Raw genomic sequence first — 18,125 nt, forward strand, 5'->3', positions numbered from 1 at the left:
TTATACCGTCTGACGTCTCCCCCTGCTCTGCCCTCTTCCCTGCTGTCCCTCCCCCAGGGGGGAGGCTATAAGTAGATTCTTGTCAACAGTTCCTAAAAAGCATTCTTCTTACAGAAGTGGCTTCTTATAGAAATGTTTCAAAGCATGAGAAAGGAAATGCACAAGATGACTCTGGTGATGGGTATGTAGCTCTAGTTTTGCATGCACATGAACTCAACAACTGCAAGCAGTTTCCCTTCTCTCCAGTCATTTTCTGATTAATATGTTTCAATCTGGCAAAAGTCCAGTTTATATGTGACAAAAGTGTATACAATATACTCAATACCTAAAAGAAAAGGTCTTTAGGTGGCACAAATGGTTTGTACTTGATGCCAATTTAAAGGTTAGCACTTTGAATCTACAAAATGTTACCACAGAAGGCCTGGCGATCTGCTTGCCTTACAGACCTACTGATGCATAGTCCTGGTGGCAAATTAGGCTATGCATTGTGGTAGTTACATAATCTCCTATCAACTTGCAAAGGAGTGGACTCTAGCCTGTCAATCAGGTCGCAGCTTGATGGCCTCATTTTGGAGGCACAAAGGAGATAAATAGCTCACTGGAAGCCAGAGACACACTCTCTGCTTTGACACTTTCCCTACAAGACATTCCTGCTGACAAACCAGATAGAGCTACGCTGATGGATCGAGAACCTTGGAGCTGAAGGAGCCACATGGAGACCGCTGCCAGCACTGGGATACTTCCACCACCAACTGGATCCCTAACTTTCCACCCACTGGCCTATGATCTTCCTGGATTCGGTGTCATTGCATATGCTGCATGAGTCTGAAGAGGAATTTATAGACTGGTATCGGACATGTGGGCTAATATCAGACTTATGGATTTAATGTGGACTAGGCTGGGATTTTTTTTTAATATACAATTGCTCTTTAATAACGAAGTCCTCACTTACACACGAGTGTCTCTGGATTTGTTTCTCTAGTCAACCCAGTCTAATACAGGCGAATAACCACAAGGTCAGTATTTGAAATCACTAGCCACCTCAGAGGGGAGAAAGAGGATTTCTATTACACTATTGGAAATGCATAGGAGTAATTCTAATATGTCCCATACGGTCCTTATGAATTGGGAGTTGACGCGGGACAGTGAAGTGCATTTTTCCTTTAACATTATTAAAAATCTTGTATATGTTCAAATACATATTAAAGACTATAATGAGTACCCCACAGATTCTGTTATTTATCCTCACAATAGTCATGTGATGAAGTTAAGTAATTAGACACACTGAAGAGATAAAGTAGTACTTGCAAATTAGATAAGCTATTCAAGGTCACTTAATCAGTAATTAATTGAGGCATGATTTAAACCATTTGACTTTGGAGCAAAATCTCAACTATGAAAATAAAATAATCAAAGAAAGAAAAAAATTTTTTTAAAGAAAATAATCTTTCTTTTAGAGTTTCATTTCTTGCTTTTGTGTGTTTATCTTTTTCTCTGTGTTCATCTATTTTTAAAATAAATCGTTCATTGAGAACTCTTACAGCTCTTATAACAATCCATTTATCAATGGTATCAAGCACATTTGTACCTATGTTGTCATCATCAGTTTCAAAACACTTTCTATTTGAGCCATTGGTATCAGCTCCTTTTTTATCCCCTTCGCTCCCCCTTGATAAATTAATAAATTATAATTTTTTTGTATCTTACACCGCCCATTGTCTCCCTTCACTGGTGTTTCTGTTCTCTGTCCCCCTGGGTGGATGGGGGTTATACGCTGGGCATTAAAGAACTAGAGGAATGTTTTGTGCCTCACTGGTGCTATACTGCATCCTGGCTGGCTTGTCTCTTCCTTGTGTCCTTTCTGTGAAGGGATGTCCAATTGCCTACAGATGGGTTACTCTGACGCCCCACCCCCCCTTGTTCGCATCTATATGACCATTTGTTTTGGGTCTTCTGATGCCTGATACCTGATCCCATTGGCACCTTGACACTTGTGGGCTTTCTTGCTTCCCTGCTAGATGGCCTCTTGTTTAATGTCAAGCCTTTAAGATCCCAGTTGCTGTATCTTGTAATATCTGGGCACCATCAGCTTTCTTCACATTTGCTTATGCACCCATTTTGTCTTTAGTGATCCAAGCTGGGAAAGTGCGCATCACAGAATGCCAGGTTATTAGAACAAAGTGTTCTTGCATTGAGGTAGGACTTCAGTAGAGACCCACTGTCCACCTGCTACTTTGATACGTAACATAAGTACATAGACGTTTATCCCTATTGTTATATATTAGTGTATTTACATATATACATGCCTATAATTAGACCTCTATAAATATCTCTTGCCTTCTAGTGTTTCCTTAGAGTTTCATATTCATATCAAATTTGGAAAGACTCAATTTTTCTCAAAAAACGTAATTTCCACATCCTTTTCTATTAATGCTGTCATGGTATTTGTTTCTAAAACTATAAATCTGGGGGAAGAATGAAACTTATCTTGCCCCAAAGCCAGCCAGTTGTTTTAAGATAAAAGTTACTGTTTTCATGCCCACTCATTTGAAATATATTTATCACATATCATTATGATAAACAATATCATGATAAATGGAGAAAAATTAGAAGTTATCAATGACATCATTCTACTTGGATCAACAGACAACATTCATGGAAGCACCAATCAAGAAATCAAGCTACACATCACAGTGGGGAAATTTGCAGATTTTCTTAAAAAAGGAAGAAGTCTCTTTGAAGGGGCTAATGTCGTACCCAAACCATGGTCTTTATAATCACCATATAAGAAGAAAAAAATGATGAGTTCAAATTCTGGTGTTGGCAAAGAAATTTATATGCCTTGTTGGGCAGCTTGAGTGGTTATGAAAATTAGGTATTATTTGTTCATTCCTCCAAAACAATGGACTTTCATGATTACTCAGAAATAAATGAACTTTTGCTTTTGAAAAAAAAGTGAACAATGAAAAAAAATTAATGAACAATGAGTCTTTTTCCCCTACCAAACAATGAGTCTTAAAAGAAATTAATCAGAATGCTCCTTAGAAGGGGCAATGGTAAGACTTTGATTTGCTTATGTTAGAAACACCATCACTCTAAGTAGAGGGTAAATAGCAAGAGTGAAAACTCAATGAGATGGATTGATACAGAAGCCACAAAAGTGGATTCAAATATATCAATAATTGTGCAGAGGGTGTAGGACCAGGCAACATTTTGTTCTGTTATTATGTAAGGTAGCTATGAGCCAGAACCAATATTTTGGTCTTTTTCTAAGTTTTATATTTTGTTTCAATTGTCGATAAGTTTATTGTAGAGCCAATAATGTAGTGTTCTAATCTGTAACTTTATTTAAGCATAACCAAAACTCACTTCCATCGAGTCAATATTGGCTTTCAGAAACACACTAGGACAGAGTAGAACTGTCCCTGTAAAATCTTTATGAGAGCATGAATCAAACTGCTCATCTTGTGGTTCATAGCTCAATGTATAGTCCACTAGGCCACCAGGGCACCTAACCTATTTTCTTTTAAATCATTTTATTGGGGGCTCATACAACTCATCACAATCCACACATACACCCATTATATCAAGCACATTGGTACATTTGTTGCCATCATCATTCTCAAAACATTTCTTTCTACTTGAGCTGTGGTATCAGCTCATTTCCCCCCCCCTCCCCGCCCCCTCCTCCCTCATGAACCCTTGATAATTTATATATTATTTTGTCATGTCCTACGCTGTCTGACGTTTCCCTGACCCCACTTTCCTGTTGTCCATCCGCCAGGGAGGGGGTTACATGTAGATCCTTGTAAACTGTTCCCCCTTTCTACCCAACTTTCCCCCCACCCTCCTGGTATCACCACTCTCAGCAATGGTCCTCAAGGGGTCATCTGTCCTGAATTCCCTGTGTTTCCAGTTCCAATATGTACCAGTGTACAGCCTCTCATCTAGCCAGATTTGTAAGGTAGAATTGGGATCATGATAGTTGGGGGTGGGGAAAGCATTTAAGAACTAGAGCGACACCTAACTTTAAAAAAAACAATACTACACATAATTTTAATGTATTAAATTTGAAAATCATACTTATGTTGTAATTTTTTAAATATTACAATACTATTTTTGCATTCTATGAAAATTTTTGTTGCTCCATATAGACCAATTTTTAAAAAACATTTTATTAGGGGCTCATACAACTCTTACCACAATCCATACATATACATATATCAATTGTATAAAGCACATCTGTACATTCTTTTCCCTAATCACTGTCAAAGCATTTGCTCTCCCCTTAAGCCCTTTGTATCAGGTCCTCTTCCCCCCTCCTCCCCGCTCCCAACTCCCTCATGAGTTCTTGATAATTTATAATTATTTTGTCATATCTTGCCCTATCCGGCGTCTCCCTTCAATCCCTTCTCTGTTGTCAGTCCCCCCAGGGAGGAGGTCACATGCAGATCCTTGTAATCAGTTCCCCCTTTCCAAACCACTCACTCTCTACTCTCCCAGTATTGCCCCTCACCCCCTGGTTCTGAAGGTATCATCCACCCTGGATTCCCTGTGCCTCCAGCTCCTATATGCACCAGTGTACAACCTCTGCTCTATCCAGACTTGCAAGGTAGAATTCGGATCATGGTAGTTGGTGGGGAGGAAGCATCCAGGATCTGGGGGAAAGCTGTATTTGTCATCGGTGCACCCTGACTGACTCATCTCCTCCCCTAGACCCCTCTGTGAGGGGGTCTCCAGTGGCCGACAGATGGGCTTTGGGTCTCCACTCTGCACTACCCCCTTCATTCACTATGGTAAGATTTTATTTATTTTTTTGATGATGCCTTATCCCTGATCCCTTTGGCACCTCGTGATCGCACAGGCTGGTGTGCTTCTTCCATGTGGGCTTTGTTGCTTCTGAGCAAGATGGCCGCTTGTTCACCTTCAAGCCTTTAAGACCCCAGACACTATCTCTTTTAATAGTCGGGCACCATCAGCTTTCTTCGCCACATTTGCTTATGCACCTGTTTGTCCTCGGCGATCGTATCATGGAGATGTGCAGTCAATGATATGATTTTTTGTGCTTTGATGCCTGATAACTGATCCCTTCGGGACCATGTGATCACATAGGCTGGTGTGTTCTTCCATGTGAGCTTTGTTGCTTCTGAGTTAGATGGCCGCTTGTTTATCTTCAAGCCTTTAAGACCCCAAACACTATCTCTTTTGATACCCGGGACACCTAACTTTTTAATAATGTTTTAATACTTAAAATGACTAAATTTTTCCTCTTTATATTCCTATAAAAATTTTCTGGGTGGGTGGGAGTAGAGGGGAGGGAGGAAAAAAATTAGGAGTTGATATCCACGGCTCAAGTAGAAAATGTTTTGAAAAAAATGATAGCAACATATGTATAAATGTGTGTGGATGTATAGAGTGTTATAAGTGCTGTAAGATTTGTACAAGCCCCCAATAAACAATTAAAAAAATAACTGTAAGAGCCCTCAATAAAATGATTTTTAGAAAATTCTTGGCTACATATTTTATAACAATTTCACTGAGACAAAGCTTACATACCATATAACTTACTCTTTTAAAGGGTGTATAGTGGTTTTCTCACATATACAGAATTAATGTAGTCATGACTACTGTCTAAATCTAAGAACATTTTTATCTGGTTCTCTGGCCACCAGATAATCTTGAGGTCCATTTGAAGTTTTAAATACTTCCAAATGGTTTCACCTTTGTGCAGTCATGTAGAGAAGACAGAATTATCTTTACGGTATTAAGTAAGTTTTCTATTTATATAAGCTTGTGATATTTATAATTTAATATATGTAGGGCCTAAAAATTCACTGTCAACCTGACTCTATTCAAACATATTTACTGAATGCCTAAATACTGAGGATATATCAAGCTACAATAAAGATGAAAAAAATCCTGCCCTTATAGAGCTTATAGGACCCTGGCTAGTGTAAATGGTTTACACTAACTAGAAGGCTGGTGGTTTGAATCCACACAGAGGCACCACAAAGGAAAGACCAAGCAACCTAATTCCATAGAGACTACAGGCAAGAGCGCAGTAAGGAACAATAGTATTCCGTAATACATGAGATCGCCATGAGTCAGCAACAACTCAGCAGCAACGTGGAGTTTATATTCTAGGGGTTAGCTAGATGACACACAATGAAATAAAACACCAAACTGTATCTCACTGAGTCTAAACCAATTTATAGAGACCCTGTGGAATGGGGTAGAACTGCTTCTGTGGGTCTCTGTGAGACTTAGAATTTGTAGGAGTAGGAAGCCGCATCTTTCTCTACAGTGTTTTTCAAACTACTGACCTTACAGACAGCACAATGTGTCACCCACTACACCACCAGGGCTCCTGAAGCAAAACACAGTGATTTAAAAAAAATGTTTATTGAAAGGTAACAACTGCTATGGGAAAAACATAAGAGAATTGAGGGTTCTAGGAGAGGGTTTACAAAGTCAAGTCAGCTAGGTCTCAATAATTAGGTAACACTGAGCAAATACAAGAATACTACGATAGCAGAAAATGTGTGACTGGATAGAAGAATAAAGGTATACGCGAGGTGTGTAAAGCTAAAGCATGGAGGTACTTGAGGATATTATAAAGACTGAAACTGTAGCTATAAAATGTAGAATGATGAAGAGTCTTCCTTACATTTTCAAATAGGTCCTTTAGCTACTCTTTTGATAAGACTATCAGAAAACAAGAGTATAGAGATGTACTCATACATTAATGATGGTGGTTTAGACAAGGAAAGTGATGAGATGATAAAAAAAGACATGCCTGAATGAAGGAAAGGAGCTCTGGTGGCACTGTCGGATAAGTGTACTACAAGGTTGCTGGTTCAAACTCATCAGTTGCTCTTCACGAGCAAGATAAAGCTGTTTTCTCCTTTAAAGATTTACAGCTTTGAGATCCCTATTTAGGGTCACGGTGGGAAACTGAGAACCAGGAAGAGAGTGCATTTGGGCAAGTTCTCTATGCTCACATTTTAAGGAGTCTCGGAAGCGAGGCTCTCGTGCAGGGAGGGAGGCCTTCATGCTCTTGAGTTGGAGACGTATCCTAGTCACATTCTCCTAACTAAACGTTATTCTCCACTAAGGCCCCTCGTGATCATGCCAATTTTAAAGTGCTGCTTGGAAGCACCTGGTTGCTACCCTTGAAGGTTATCTGCCATCAGGCGCAATCACACCGCAACACCTTAGGTAAGGCCCATTCCCTTCTGATAAGGATCACAGATTGTTCCACTGGAGAAATGCTCAAGGAAGGCCAAGGTTAGGCCACCATCATAACTCTAGAACCCGCCCATCTTGTTACTAAGCACCTTCCTGTCCCGTGTATGCCCAATACACTCCTTCCTGTTACATATGTGTATGAGATGGCTTGCTAGCCCAAGGTTATATAAGCCTGTTAAGAAAATACATTCACTCACTCCTTGGTTCTGGTCTCCATGGAAGAGGTGAACCGTTTATGTCTTGTCTGATGGTGCTTTAATTTACCCTTAATTACACAACTGCCTCTTATGACATATTAGGTTGTGGAGGTTGGGCCCCACAGGTCATTATGAGTAAGAAGTAACTAAATAGTCGTACTTTTTATTTTGCTATTTTATTTTTTTAAGTTTGAAGGAAAACTAAAAAGCGAGTATCAGGAGTAAATCTTAAAAGTCAACAGTATAGATATTTAAAACTTAGAGAGTGAAAGACACAAATAAATAATACTGAATAGAAATAGAAGAGAGGACAAAAAAGAAGTGTCCCCTGAAATTGCATCATTAAAACAAGGAACATAAAAACACTGAGGAGCCAGAAGTAAAGGGGCCAGGAAAGAAGAGGACAAAGAGAGTGACCCTGATAGCATCCTAACATATGGAAATCCTGGGAAGAAATGGCATCTGTGGCAATGAATACATCAGTACATACATTTATCTGTTGGGTTGAGCATTGGTGATCATGCAACAGCAGTTTCTGTAATGTGAGAAGGTAAAACTGGATTAGAATGGGTTGAAAAATGGATAGAAAGATATCTAAAACAACTATTTATGGTCAGGGTGCAGTTTTAGCAACAATGAAATATACAACTTTCCTCTAGTTCTTTAATGCTTCCTCCCCCTACTGTCATTACCCCAATTCTACCATACAAATCTGGCTAGACCAGAGCATGTACAATGAAGCAGATAAGAACTGGAAACACAGAGCATCTAGGGCAGATAAACACCTAAGGACCAATAATAAGAGTAGCGATACCAGGAGAGGAAGGTAGGGAAGAAAGGGGGAACTGATCACAAGGATCTACATAAAACCCCCTCCTTGGGGGACGGGCAACAGAAAAGTGGGTGAAGGGAAACGTCAGACAGTGTAAGAAATGACAAAATAATAATAATAATTTACTAATTACCAAGGAGTCATGAGGGAGGGTAAAAATCAGGAGCTCAAACCAAGGGCTCAAGTAGAAAGCAAATGTTTTAAGAATGATGATGGCAACAAATGTGCAAATGTGTTTGACACAACAGATGTATGTATGGATTGATAAGAGTTATACGAGCCCCCAAATATTAAAAAAAAAAACTAGTATGGAAAGCAGGGGAAACAGAAATGAAATCATAACCACAAAATTAAGGAATTGATGGAAAGGGGGAACCGATTACAAAGATCTACATATAACCTCCTCCCTGAGGGATGGACCATCTGAAAAGTGGGTGAAGGGAAACGTCAGACAGTGTAAGATATGACAAAATAATAATAACTTATAAATTATCAAGGGTTCATGAGGGAGGAGGGAAGGGGGAGCAGAGAGGGAGGGGAAAAATGAGGAGCTGACACCGAGGGTTCAAGTAGAAAGCAAATGTTTTAAGAATGATGATGGCAACAAATGTACAAATGTACTTGACACAATGGATACAAGTATGGACTGTGATATGAGTTGTATGAGCCCCAAATAAAATGATTAAATGAAAAATTCAAAAAAAGAAAATCAAGAAATCAATTACTTTTTGAAAAAGATATGGAAAGCAGCATTTATTCGTAAAAATGCTGCAGTTTAAAAAAAAGTGGTGCAGGTTCAAGTAAACACTATTACAGCTTAATAAGATGTGTACATATGCACACATACATTCCTTTATCTCCTACAGGAGTACCCACCCCCAAGCCAACTACCACCCAGTCATAGCAACCCTACACAAGGTTTTCAAAGCTCTAAATCTTTACAAGAACAGGCAGCCTCATCTTTCTCCTATAAGGAGTGGCTGGTAAATCTGAAATGATGACCTGGCAGTTTGTAATTTGAATACCCAAGAGTACACAAGAGCTTCTCAGTGAAAATACACTTCACATAAGTTATCAAATATAATTGAATCAATTCTTGGGCTTTCTATTCTGGATCATTCATTTCTATTCCACATACTACTATCACAATATTCTAATCTTTATAACTTTATTATTAAATAAGCCTGATTCCCACACATTATTGTTCTGTTGAGAAAAGTCTTGGTTACTGTTCTTTCTCAATATGAACTGTGCACAGCTAATATAGTTCTTTATAATTTTATTAAAATATAATTAAATTTGGGGAAAAAATACATTATATGTATGTTATCATCTTATTCAAAAACATTGCAATAATTCTTCTAGTTTAGATCCTCCCCCATTTCACCCAAATCTCAGAATTATTTTGATTTTCCTTAAAATTCTGGTGTTATTTTTTTTTCTTATATGGTGGTTAATTGTTATCGAGTTGGTTCTGATTGATGGTTACTTTATATATAAGAGAAGACATTCTGAAGATGGAAAACAACCGCAGTTGGGAAGGAGGAGAAATGGACAGCAAAACGTTTTAATAATTGGGAGCTATAAGGGAACAACAAGAGACCTCAATTTGATGGCAAGGAGGTGAGTATACTGTCTAGTGGGGTTTAATCAAATGCAATGTATCCAAGAGGAATAATTGAGAGCCAAATGGAGGTGAGCATGATAGTGGGATAGAATGAGGTAAAAGAAAATAGAGGAAAGAAGTAGGAGGCAAAAGCTATTTATAGAGGTATAGCTATAGGCATGTATATATGTACATATACTAATTTATAATGAAAGAGATAGAGACCAGTGAACATATATTTATATGTATTAAGACTGCAGACAAACTTCAGCCCTCCACTCAAGGCCTCCCTTAACACAAGAACATTTTGTTCTAATAACCTGGCACTCTTTAATGCTCATCTTTCAGACACTATAGCGGTAGTTTTAGATTTTGACATTATCATCAACTACTGCCAACAAAAAGTGTAAGCGAATAAAGAAAATGGTAATTGAGAGCTCTATAAATAAGGTAAAAACAATTCTAAGTAAATACTAATCTATAAATAGAGGAGGAAAGGAAACAGGAATATTTTAAAATATTTCCTTTGAAAAGATATGAATTTCAATAGCTTCAGTTTCAGTTTCGGTCAAAATAGATCTGACTTTGGTTTTAGTCCCTGGAAAGCCAAACAACAAAATGTCTACATAATTTCTGGTATTAAAAAACTTTGGCCAACAAAAAGTCCTTGAACTAATTACAAGCTTTTCTTTCTTGTTGTGTTTTGATTTTGTCATTGGCTTGTTGTTGTTTTATTTTGTTGCTTGGTTTTGCTCTGTCTTGTTTTTGTGCATGTTATTATCTCCACAGGTTTAAATAAGATAGGCTGGACGAACAATCTGGAGGAGAAAATAACGGGACCAATGGTTCTGGGGGACATGGAAGAGGGAGAGGTGGGGGGAAAGGATGTGGTGTTAACAAACCCAGGGACAAGGGAACAACAAGTGATCCAAATCGGTGGTTAGGAGGGTGTAGTAGTCCTGAGAGGGTGTGACCAAGCTCCCCCACTCACTTTAATACCCTTTCTTATGTTAAAGAGGAAAAAAACCAAGGTCTAAAAATTGGTGATAACTCAGTTTGTCAGCTTTGCTGCACTTCAGCACAGTTGTTTTGCATGTGTTTGACACCTACGATTGCATATGATTGGCTGTTCTGTATCAATTAAGTCACGGGATTGATGATAGGCTTGTGTCTATTTTTTTAATGCCATGCGATCTATCCACACTACATTTTTGATCGACTAGTAGACGTATTGAGCACTCTGATTTACAGTCTCAGAAACCCTATACTGGGTCGCAATGAGTCAGAATTGACCTGACAGCAGTGGGTGTGGAGATTTTCTTTTTTCAGTCTAGCTTGAACTCTATTCTATAACAAGGACCAACCTCTATGATCATCCTCATTATGATCAAGACTCAGCTAAAATATGAGGTTTCAAAAGGCTCATGGAAAATTTTTATTATAATATTAAGCTTTATTCTAGTAATACAAAGGGCTTCAAAAAGTTCATGGGAAAATGGTGTTAGAAAATAATGGATTTTTTCCACAAACTTTTTTGGAAGCCCCTTGAATTATAGAAGAAAGCTTAATATGATAATCAAAAGAACAGCAACAATAAAATAGAACCTATTATGTGACATATAACCTTCCGCCAGGAAAAGGCTCTTCTTGCTACATAACTTGAGAAGCATACATGAGCCGCTAATTTGCCCCACATATTAGCAGCAAAGTCATTTTATTCCTGAAGTGAAAAACTACCACCATAATATGTAACTGACTTACTCTACAGTGTTTCTCTTGGGATATTTCCAAGATTCCTATCTGACTAGTGTGGAAAAAAGTAAAATTTACGACTATAAGCACAATGGTTCTTCACTCACAAAGTGAGGTCCAACAAGAAACAATTTCACTCTCATCATACATTTAACCTTATCTATTAATGAAACTTTAATAAAGTTTCTTATTTTGTTATGTCACCATACTGAGCCTTAATTCTAATGTTCTCCCCAAAAGTCTTAAGCCATTTCCATGCAGCTGTCTGAGTTAATTAGTAACATGAACTTATTGAGCTGTCTGTATGTGAGCATCTCTAGTGTGATTTACAGTCATTAAAATGAAATAAAAAAGAAGAGACAACCATAAAAAGCAGCGTGTGAATTAGTGAGCAAATGTGATGATAGTTAAGCTTAATTCTCTAGGACTCAATGTGATGATAGTTAGGCTTTATGCTCTAGGACTAAAGCAGCTATGGTTTCCAACAATTTGGCTCAATAATGACCTTCTCCATTAGCAAGATCAACAATGAAATGAGAATCATCCATTCACCACACCTCATTATGTGCATTCATTAAAACAAACCATAATACAGTCCATCTTAAGCAGATATCCCTAACATTCTATATCCAGAAGGTAAACTGTTCAATCAGCCAAATTGGATAAGTTTCTACTACACACAGAAAATAAGAATTGAAGATCAACCTGATCAAACTAATTACTGTAGCTTTTATCTTCCTGGCGTATTTATAGCAAAGACTGCAAATGGCAACAGGGGTTTGTCTCCATTTAAAGGAGCATGTGATTCCATGACAGAAGTTATTTTGGGGAAAGAGTGGTACCTTATTTTGTCTCTAAGGCTTTAGGACAGATCATTGCTGCTGCCCCCTTAACTGTCCGTTTTGTATGATGTGCAAAGGGGAAAAAGAGCTTTCCTGAAACGCGAAGATCCAGGAGAATTTGCACAATAGCTGCTGCCATGAAGAAGTTGGGCTCGTTGGCAACTGTTCATTTTCTACTACAAAATATCTCAAATCCAAGCAGCTTTCAAAGTAAACAATCACGGTGAAGGCAACACTATCAGACAGAGCAGATCCTGGAGATAGCTATATACTTCAGGTCATATTGCTTGGATAATTTCTGTGAATAAGGACATAGGAGTGGAAGAGTAGCAGTGGGATGATATAGGCCTGCCTTTTGGACCTTTTCCTAAATCGGCCTAACAGTGCCCTCAGGTGGCACTCAGCCCACAATGAACAATGAAATAAAAGAATATGTCTATCATCTCTTGTTTAGAACCATCTCAAGTTCTCTGGAGCCTTGCAGTTATTTTTTTAAGGCACTGGATCACACTAATACTCTATAAATCCCAAAATCAAACCACATGCCACAGAGCCAATTCTACTTGATAACGACCCTATAGACTACAGAGCAGAACTGTACTGATCAGCTGTGACCTTGTGGAAGCAGATTACCAAGTCTTTCTTCCAAGGTACCTCTAGATGGGTTCAAACTCCCAATCTTTCAGTTCACAGCTGAGAGCTGAGCCATGTGTGCCAGCAAGAAACGCCTTAATACCCAGTTGCTGCTGCTAAGTGCCACTGACTATAATCAACTAACTCATAATTACTTGATGTGGCACAACTGCCCCAAAGGGTATCCGTACACTGTCACTTTTATAGGAGCACATCGTAGGTCTTTTCTACCTCAGGTAGCTGCTTGGTTCAAACCACTGGACTTTTGGCTAGCAACCTGGTGTTTAAAGGTAATAACCTAGTGCTTAACTATCACACCACAAAACCAGAATCATAAACACATTACCAACGAATAAATTCTGGCTTATGGTGACCCTTGTAGGACAGCATACAGTTAGGCAGTCGGCTTCCATAAAGAATTACAGCGTTGGAAACTCTATGAGAGCACTTGTACTTTCTCCTATTGGGTTGCTATGAGTGGGATGCAACTCAAAAAGCTAGGTGATGTGAGGTCTGGAAGTTGACTGCCACATCTTTCTCAAGAGTGGCTGGTGGAGCCTACCCCGACACAAATATTGAAGACAAAGTGGGTGCATAAGCAAATGCGATGAAGAAAGCTGATGGTGCCTGGCTGTCCAAAGATATAGAATCTGGGGTCCGATAGGCTTGCAGACAAACAAGGAGCCATCAAAGAACAAAATTATCACATCATTGTGAATGAGGGGGAGTGCGGAGTGGGGACCCAGGGCTCATCTGTGGGAAATTGGACATCCCCTTGCAGAAGGGCTACGGGAAGGAGTGTAGCAACAATGAAAGATACAATTTCCCTCTAGTTCTTGAATGCTTCCTCCCACCACACTATCATGACCCCAATTCTACCTTACATATCCACCTGGCCCAGAGGATGCACACTGGCACAGATAGGAACTGGAAATACAAGGTCTACATATAACCTCTGGATGGATGGACAGCGGAGAAGTGGGTGAGGGGAGAGGTCAAATGGTGTAAGATATGACAAAATAATAATTTATAAATTATCAATGGTTCAGTGGGGAGGGGGTAGTGGTGAGGGAAGGGAAAATGAGGAACTGATATCAAGGGCTCAAGTAGAAAGCAGGTGTTTTGAGAATGATGATGGCAACATGTGTACAGGTGTGTTTGACAAAATTGATGTATGTATGTATGGATTGTGATAAGAGTTGTATGAGCCCTTAATGAAATGGTAATTAAAAAAAAGAGTGGCTGGTGGGCTCAAATGGCTGAGCATTCAGTAAACAGCTAAGTACTTAACCACTGGACCACGGAGCTCCTTTAATATTCACCCACAATAATCACAGTAAAAGTGGCATTGGAACTCATGCAGTGCCACCTCTTAGTAGTTACGTCACAACCTCTCCAACACCCACTGCCATCAAGTTGATTGTAACTCAAAGCAACCCTATGGGAACAAGTAGAAGTGGTCCCATTGGGTTTCCAACGCTGTAATTCTTTGTGAAAGCACAAAGCCCCATCTGTCTCCTATGGATTTTTCTGTGGGTTTTAACTGTCAAGTGCTTTCATTACTGCAACACCACGGCTCTTGGACTAAGTTGCTAAATTGTACTAAATGATTTCAAAAGAAGCTTAGCATCTAAAAATGTTTTCTTGAACTGACGCACTATAGATAGTTTAGCACACCACTCTGTTGGGGCAAAATGCTTAATATTTGATACAGACAGGGGTACTAATTGCCTATAATTTCTTAAAAGAAGGAAACCATAGATTTTGAGTAGACCTAGAAGTTTTACTATATTTATACTTCAAATGACAATAGAAAATATAAAGAATTCAAATGTGACAGTATCTATAAAAGCACCATCTTATGACTAGAGAAACAAATTGCCTTTATTCCACAGCTATATATATATAGTAAATGTATTCTGTGTGTACAGTGGTATTAGTTTCAGGTTCACAGACCTTGTCTTCAGTTTATAATTCTTAGTGAATTGTTTTAAAAGCACTTTTTGGGTTGATCATGAAATGCAAAAACTAAAACGAGGTAAATAAATTGCAAGGAAAGACTGTTACAAACAGAACCATACGAGGGGTACAGGAAAAAAATGGGAAAAAGCTCCATTGGGCAGAGCTTTAGTAGTACTCATTTTTGCTCTGAGTTAGTGCACCCAGTGGCTTCAACTGGGAAGGTTCTCTCTGATCACAGTGAATTGTTTTCATAAAACAGTTTTACTCGAACCTTGTTTTTGTGATGACCAATAAGAGAACAGCATACAGTTGTGACATTTTGTTTCCTGTTTGGGAAAAATGCTGCTGAAACTGTTGTGTTGTTGAACACAGCTCATAAGGACAGCGCTACGGAAAAAACTCAAGCGTGGGAGTGGTTTTCTCATTTCAAAACAGGGGAAATGTCAATTGATGATAAACCTCATTCTAGATATCTGTCACCTTCCCGAATGGATGAAAATCTTGACAAAATTTGTGCACTTATGCTTGAAGACTGATAATGGAGGGCCATTGAAGAGATCAGGAAGCTTTCTGGATTATCTTGAATCTTGGTTCAGCGAATTTTAACATCGGATTTGGGAATGAGAAGAGTTGTTGCAAAATGTGTGCCTTGGGCCCTGACTGACCAAGAAAAAGAGCAGTGAGTGGAAACAAATTCTGAAGCTACCCACCCACACTTTTTCCCCAAGGTCATGACTGGTGAGGAGGCACAGTGCTATTCTTAGGACTCTGAAAGCAAACATCAATCAAGCCAGTGGAAGATGTCATCATAAACTCACTCCAAAAAAGCTCATCACGTGAAATCAAAGATCAAGAATATGCTCACTTATTTGTGATGTGAGGGAGATTAACAGGTCAGACTGTTAATCACGCTTTCTATTTAGAGGTTCTCAGGTTCTAAAAAGATAGTTTAACAGAATGCAATAAAAAAGACCTGATTTGGGGCAGATTGGGGGGCGGGGGCTGGTTTTGCCATCATAACAATGCACCTGCTCACACAGCCATCTCAGTGCACTAGTTCTTGGCAAAAACAGTATGCCTCTCTTTGCCCCACGCACCTTACTCACCTGACCTCACTCTGAATGACTTCTTTTTGTTTCCGCAAATGAAGAGGAACATCAATGGACAGTGATTTGACGATATAGGAGAGGTGAAGAAAAAACAAGGAAGGTTGCTGTCAGCCATCCAGACTGATGAGTTTGAAAAATGTTTCCAAGAAAGGAATTGCAGATTTGACAAATGTATTAAGTGTAATGGAGAGCACTTTGGAAGTATTATTTTGTAAAAAATTAAATACATAGCTTTGGGGGAAGGGGGAATCCCGGGGCTTTTTGGTATGCCTTCATATATGTAATATAAGCCTAGAGGATGGCATGACTGACTCCTTGAGAGAGGTAGAGACCATTTCACAGGATTAAATCCTCCCTATTAACATTTTTTTTCCTGTTTTATTTAGTAATGTTAACCCCCACCCTGCCCCACTTCTTTTAGGCAATTTAATGCCTAATGATGAAGCAAAAAGGAGAAAATGTTACCAAGTCTATTTGGGAAAATTTATACTTGTTACAGAGAAAAAAATTTTTGTTCTTGCCCCACAGTCATCATAATCATCAAAAGTTTTAAAAAGAAAAGTTATCAAGTCTCCATGTGTTTTATTTATAATTTTGGGTATCTGTGTATAATTCTTTCTGCAGTTGTCAGAAGTACCCTACCTATTTAATCAAGGACTGAATAAGGAACTATGTCGCCATGGTTAAGTGTCATTGAATCAGTTCCAACTCAAAGCGACTCTTTGGACAAAACAAAATACTTCTTCCAATATTGTGCCATCCTCACAATTTTTATTATGTTTGAACTCATGGATATAGCCACTTTGTCAATGCATCTTGTCAAGGGCCTGGATCATATTCAGCAATGTTGCCAAAAAATGAAGAGGTGTAGAGTTCAAAAACAGTTTCCATCTAGTGTCATAATTTTAACTACATTACCATCAAATCCCCTATGACTGTTACAAACCATCTTTCTTCTTTAATATATAAAGTCTCATCTGTTATTAATACAATGTATCTTAGCAACAAAACAGGTAAAATATTCTAGTGAATCTGTACAAAAATGCTTTGAAACACTTCCTAAACTCTTACTTCCTAATACAGAAGGCACAACTTTGATTTCCAATAATGTATATATAAAAAAAGGCATGATGTGTCAGTAAATCAGGACTTGGTTTTCAGAAAACAAATAACAGAAAAAGGCAAAATTTAGTAGTTTGGTATCCATTTTGTTTAAAGAATGAGCTCTGTTACTATTCTCACTTTAACAATAATTTTTATGACTGTCATCCTAGTTAACAGTATTTCTTTTGAAAATAAAAGTTATCTCAATTTAAGAAACAGATGTTAGGGAAAGCAAAAAGTCTTAAGGGAGCCCTGGAAGCACAGTGGATTAAATGTTGGCCTGTGAAATACAAAATTGGTGATTGAAAGCCACCAGTGAATCATTTGGGAAAAAATGAGGTGGTCTGTTCCTGTAAGATTTACCGTTTTGGAAGCGCTATGGAGCAAGTCTACTCTGTCCTACAGGATCACTGTAAGTCGGAATGGATGTGACAAGAGAGTTTTTTAAAGTCTTAGCCTGACTTGAACAGTTAAAACTTATCAGCAGATTCCCTGTTGAATGCATGCTAAAACTGCCGTATTTTGGAGTTGTATTGTTGTGTTTGGTTTTTGACTGTACATATTAGGGGTATCTCACATATTAGGAGTGTTCTGTCATTGGGGGTAACCTTCTTAAAGTTGCGATACATACTTTTTTGGTTTTCAGGGTATGATAACTAGGAGTGATGAACCTATAGAATCAGCAAGTGGAGTAAGGGTTTTGAAGCGGTGGGATACAAAGGGGTGGCAGAGTGAAGGGGTAATGACATCAATGAGTCCATATAGAAAAAGAATGATTGGAAACTGATTGTGGAAGCAAATGTACAATTCTACTGGACGTGCCTGAACTATGGAATGATT

General features: G+C 38.5%; 1 protein-coding gene across 6 annotated transcripts in view; it reads right to left on the reverse strand.

The window, feature by feature from the left end:
* Positions 1–18,125, reverse strand: part of ASH1L (ASH1 like histone lysine methyltransferase) — a 224,459-nt gene that overhangs the window by 135,450 nt on the left and 70,884 nt on the right. For 5 of the 6 annotated variants that reach the window (XM_075562771.1, XM_075562808.1, XM_075562762.1 and 2 more), the window contains one exon: positions 7,936–7,980. The exons of the other annotated variant lie outside the window; for it this stretch is intronic. In XM_075562771.1, coding sequence (XP_075418886.1) covers positions 7,936–7,980 — 45 coding nt within the window. The remainder of the gene's footprint in view (positions 1–7,935; positions 7,981–18,125) is intronic. 6 annotated transcript variants of the gene reach the window in all.

This window comes from Tenrec ecaudatus, chromosome 1 (genome assembly GCF_050624435.1).
Source record: "Tenrec ecaudatus isolate mTenEca1 chromosome 1, mTenEca1.hap1, whole genome shotgun sequence".
NCBI classification, from domain to species: Eukaryota; Metazoa; Chordata; class Mammalia; order Afrosoricida; family Tenrecidae; genus Tenrec; species Tenrec ecaudatus.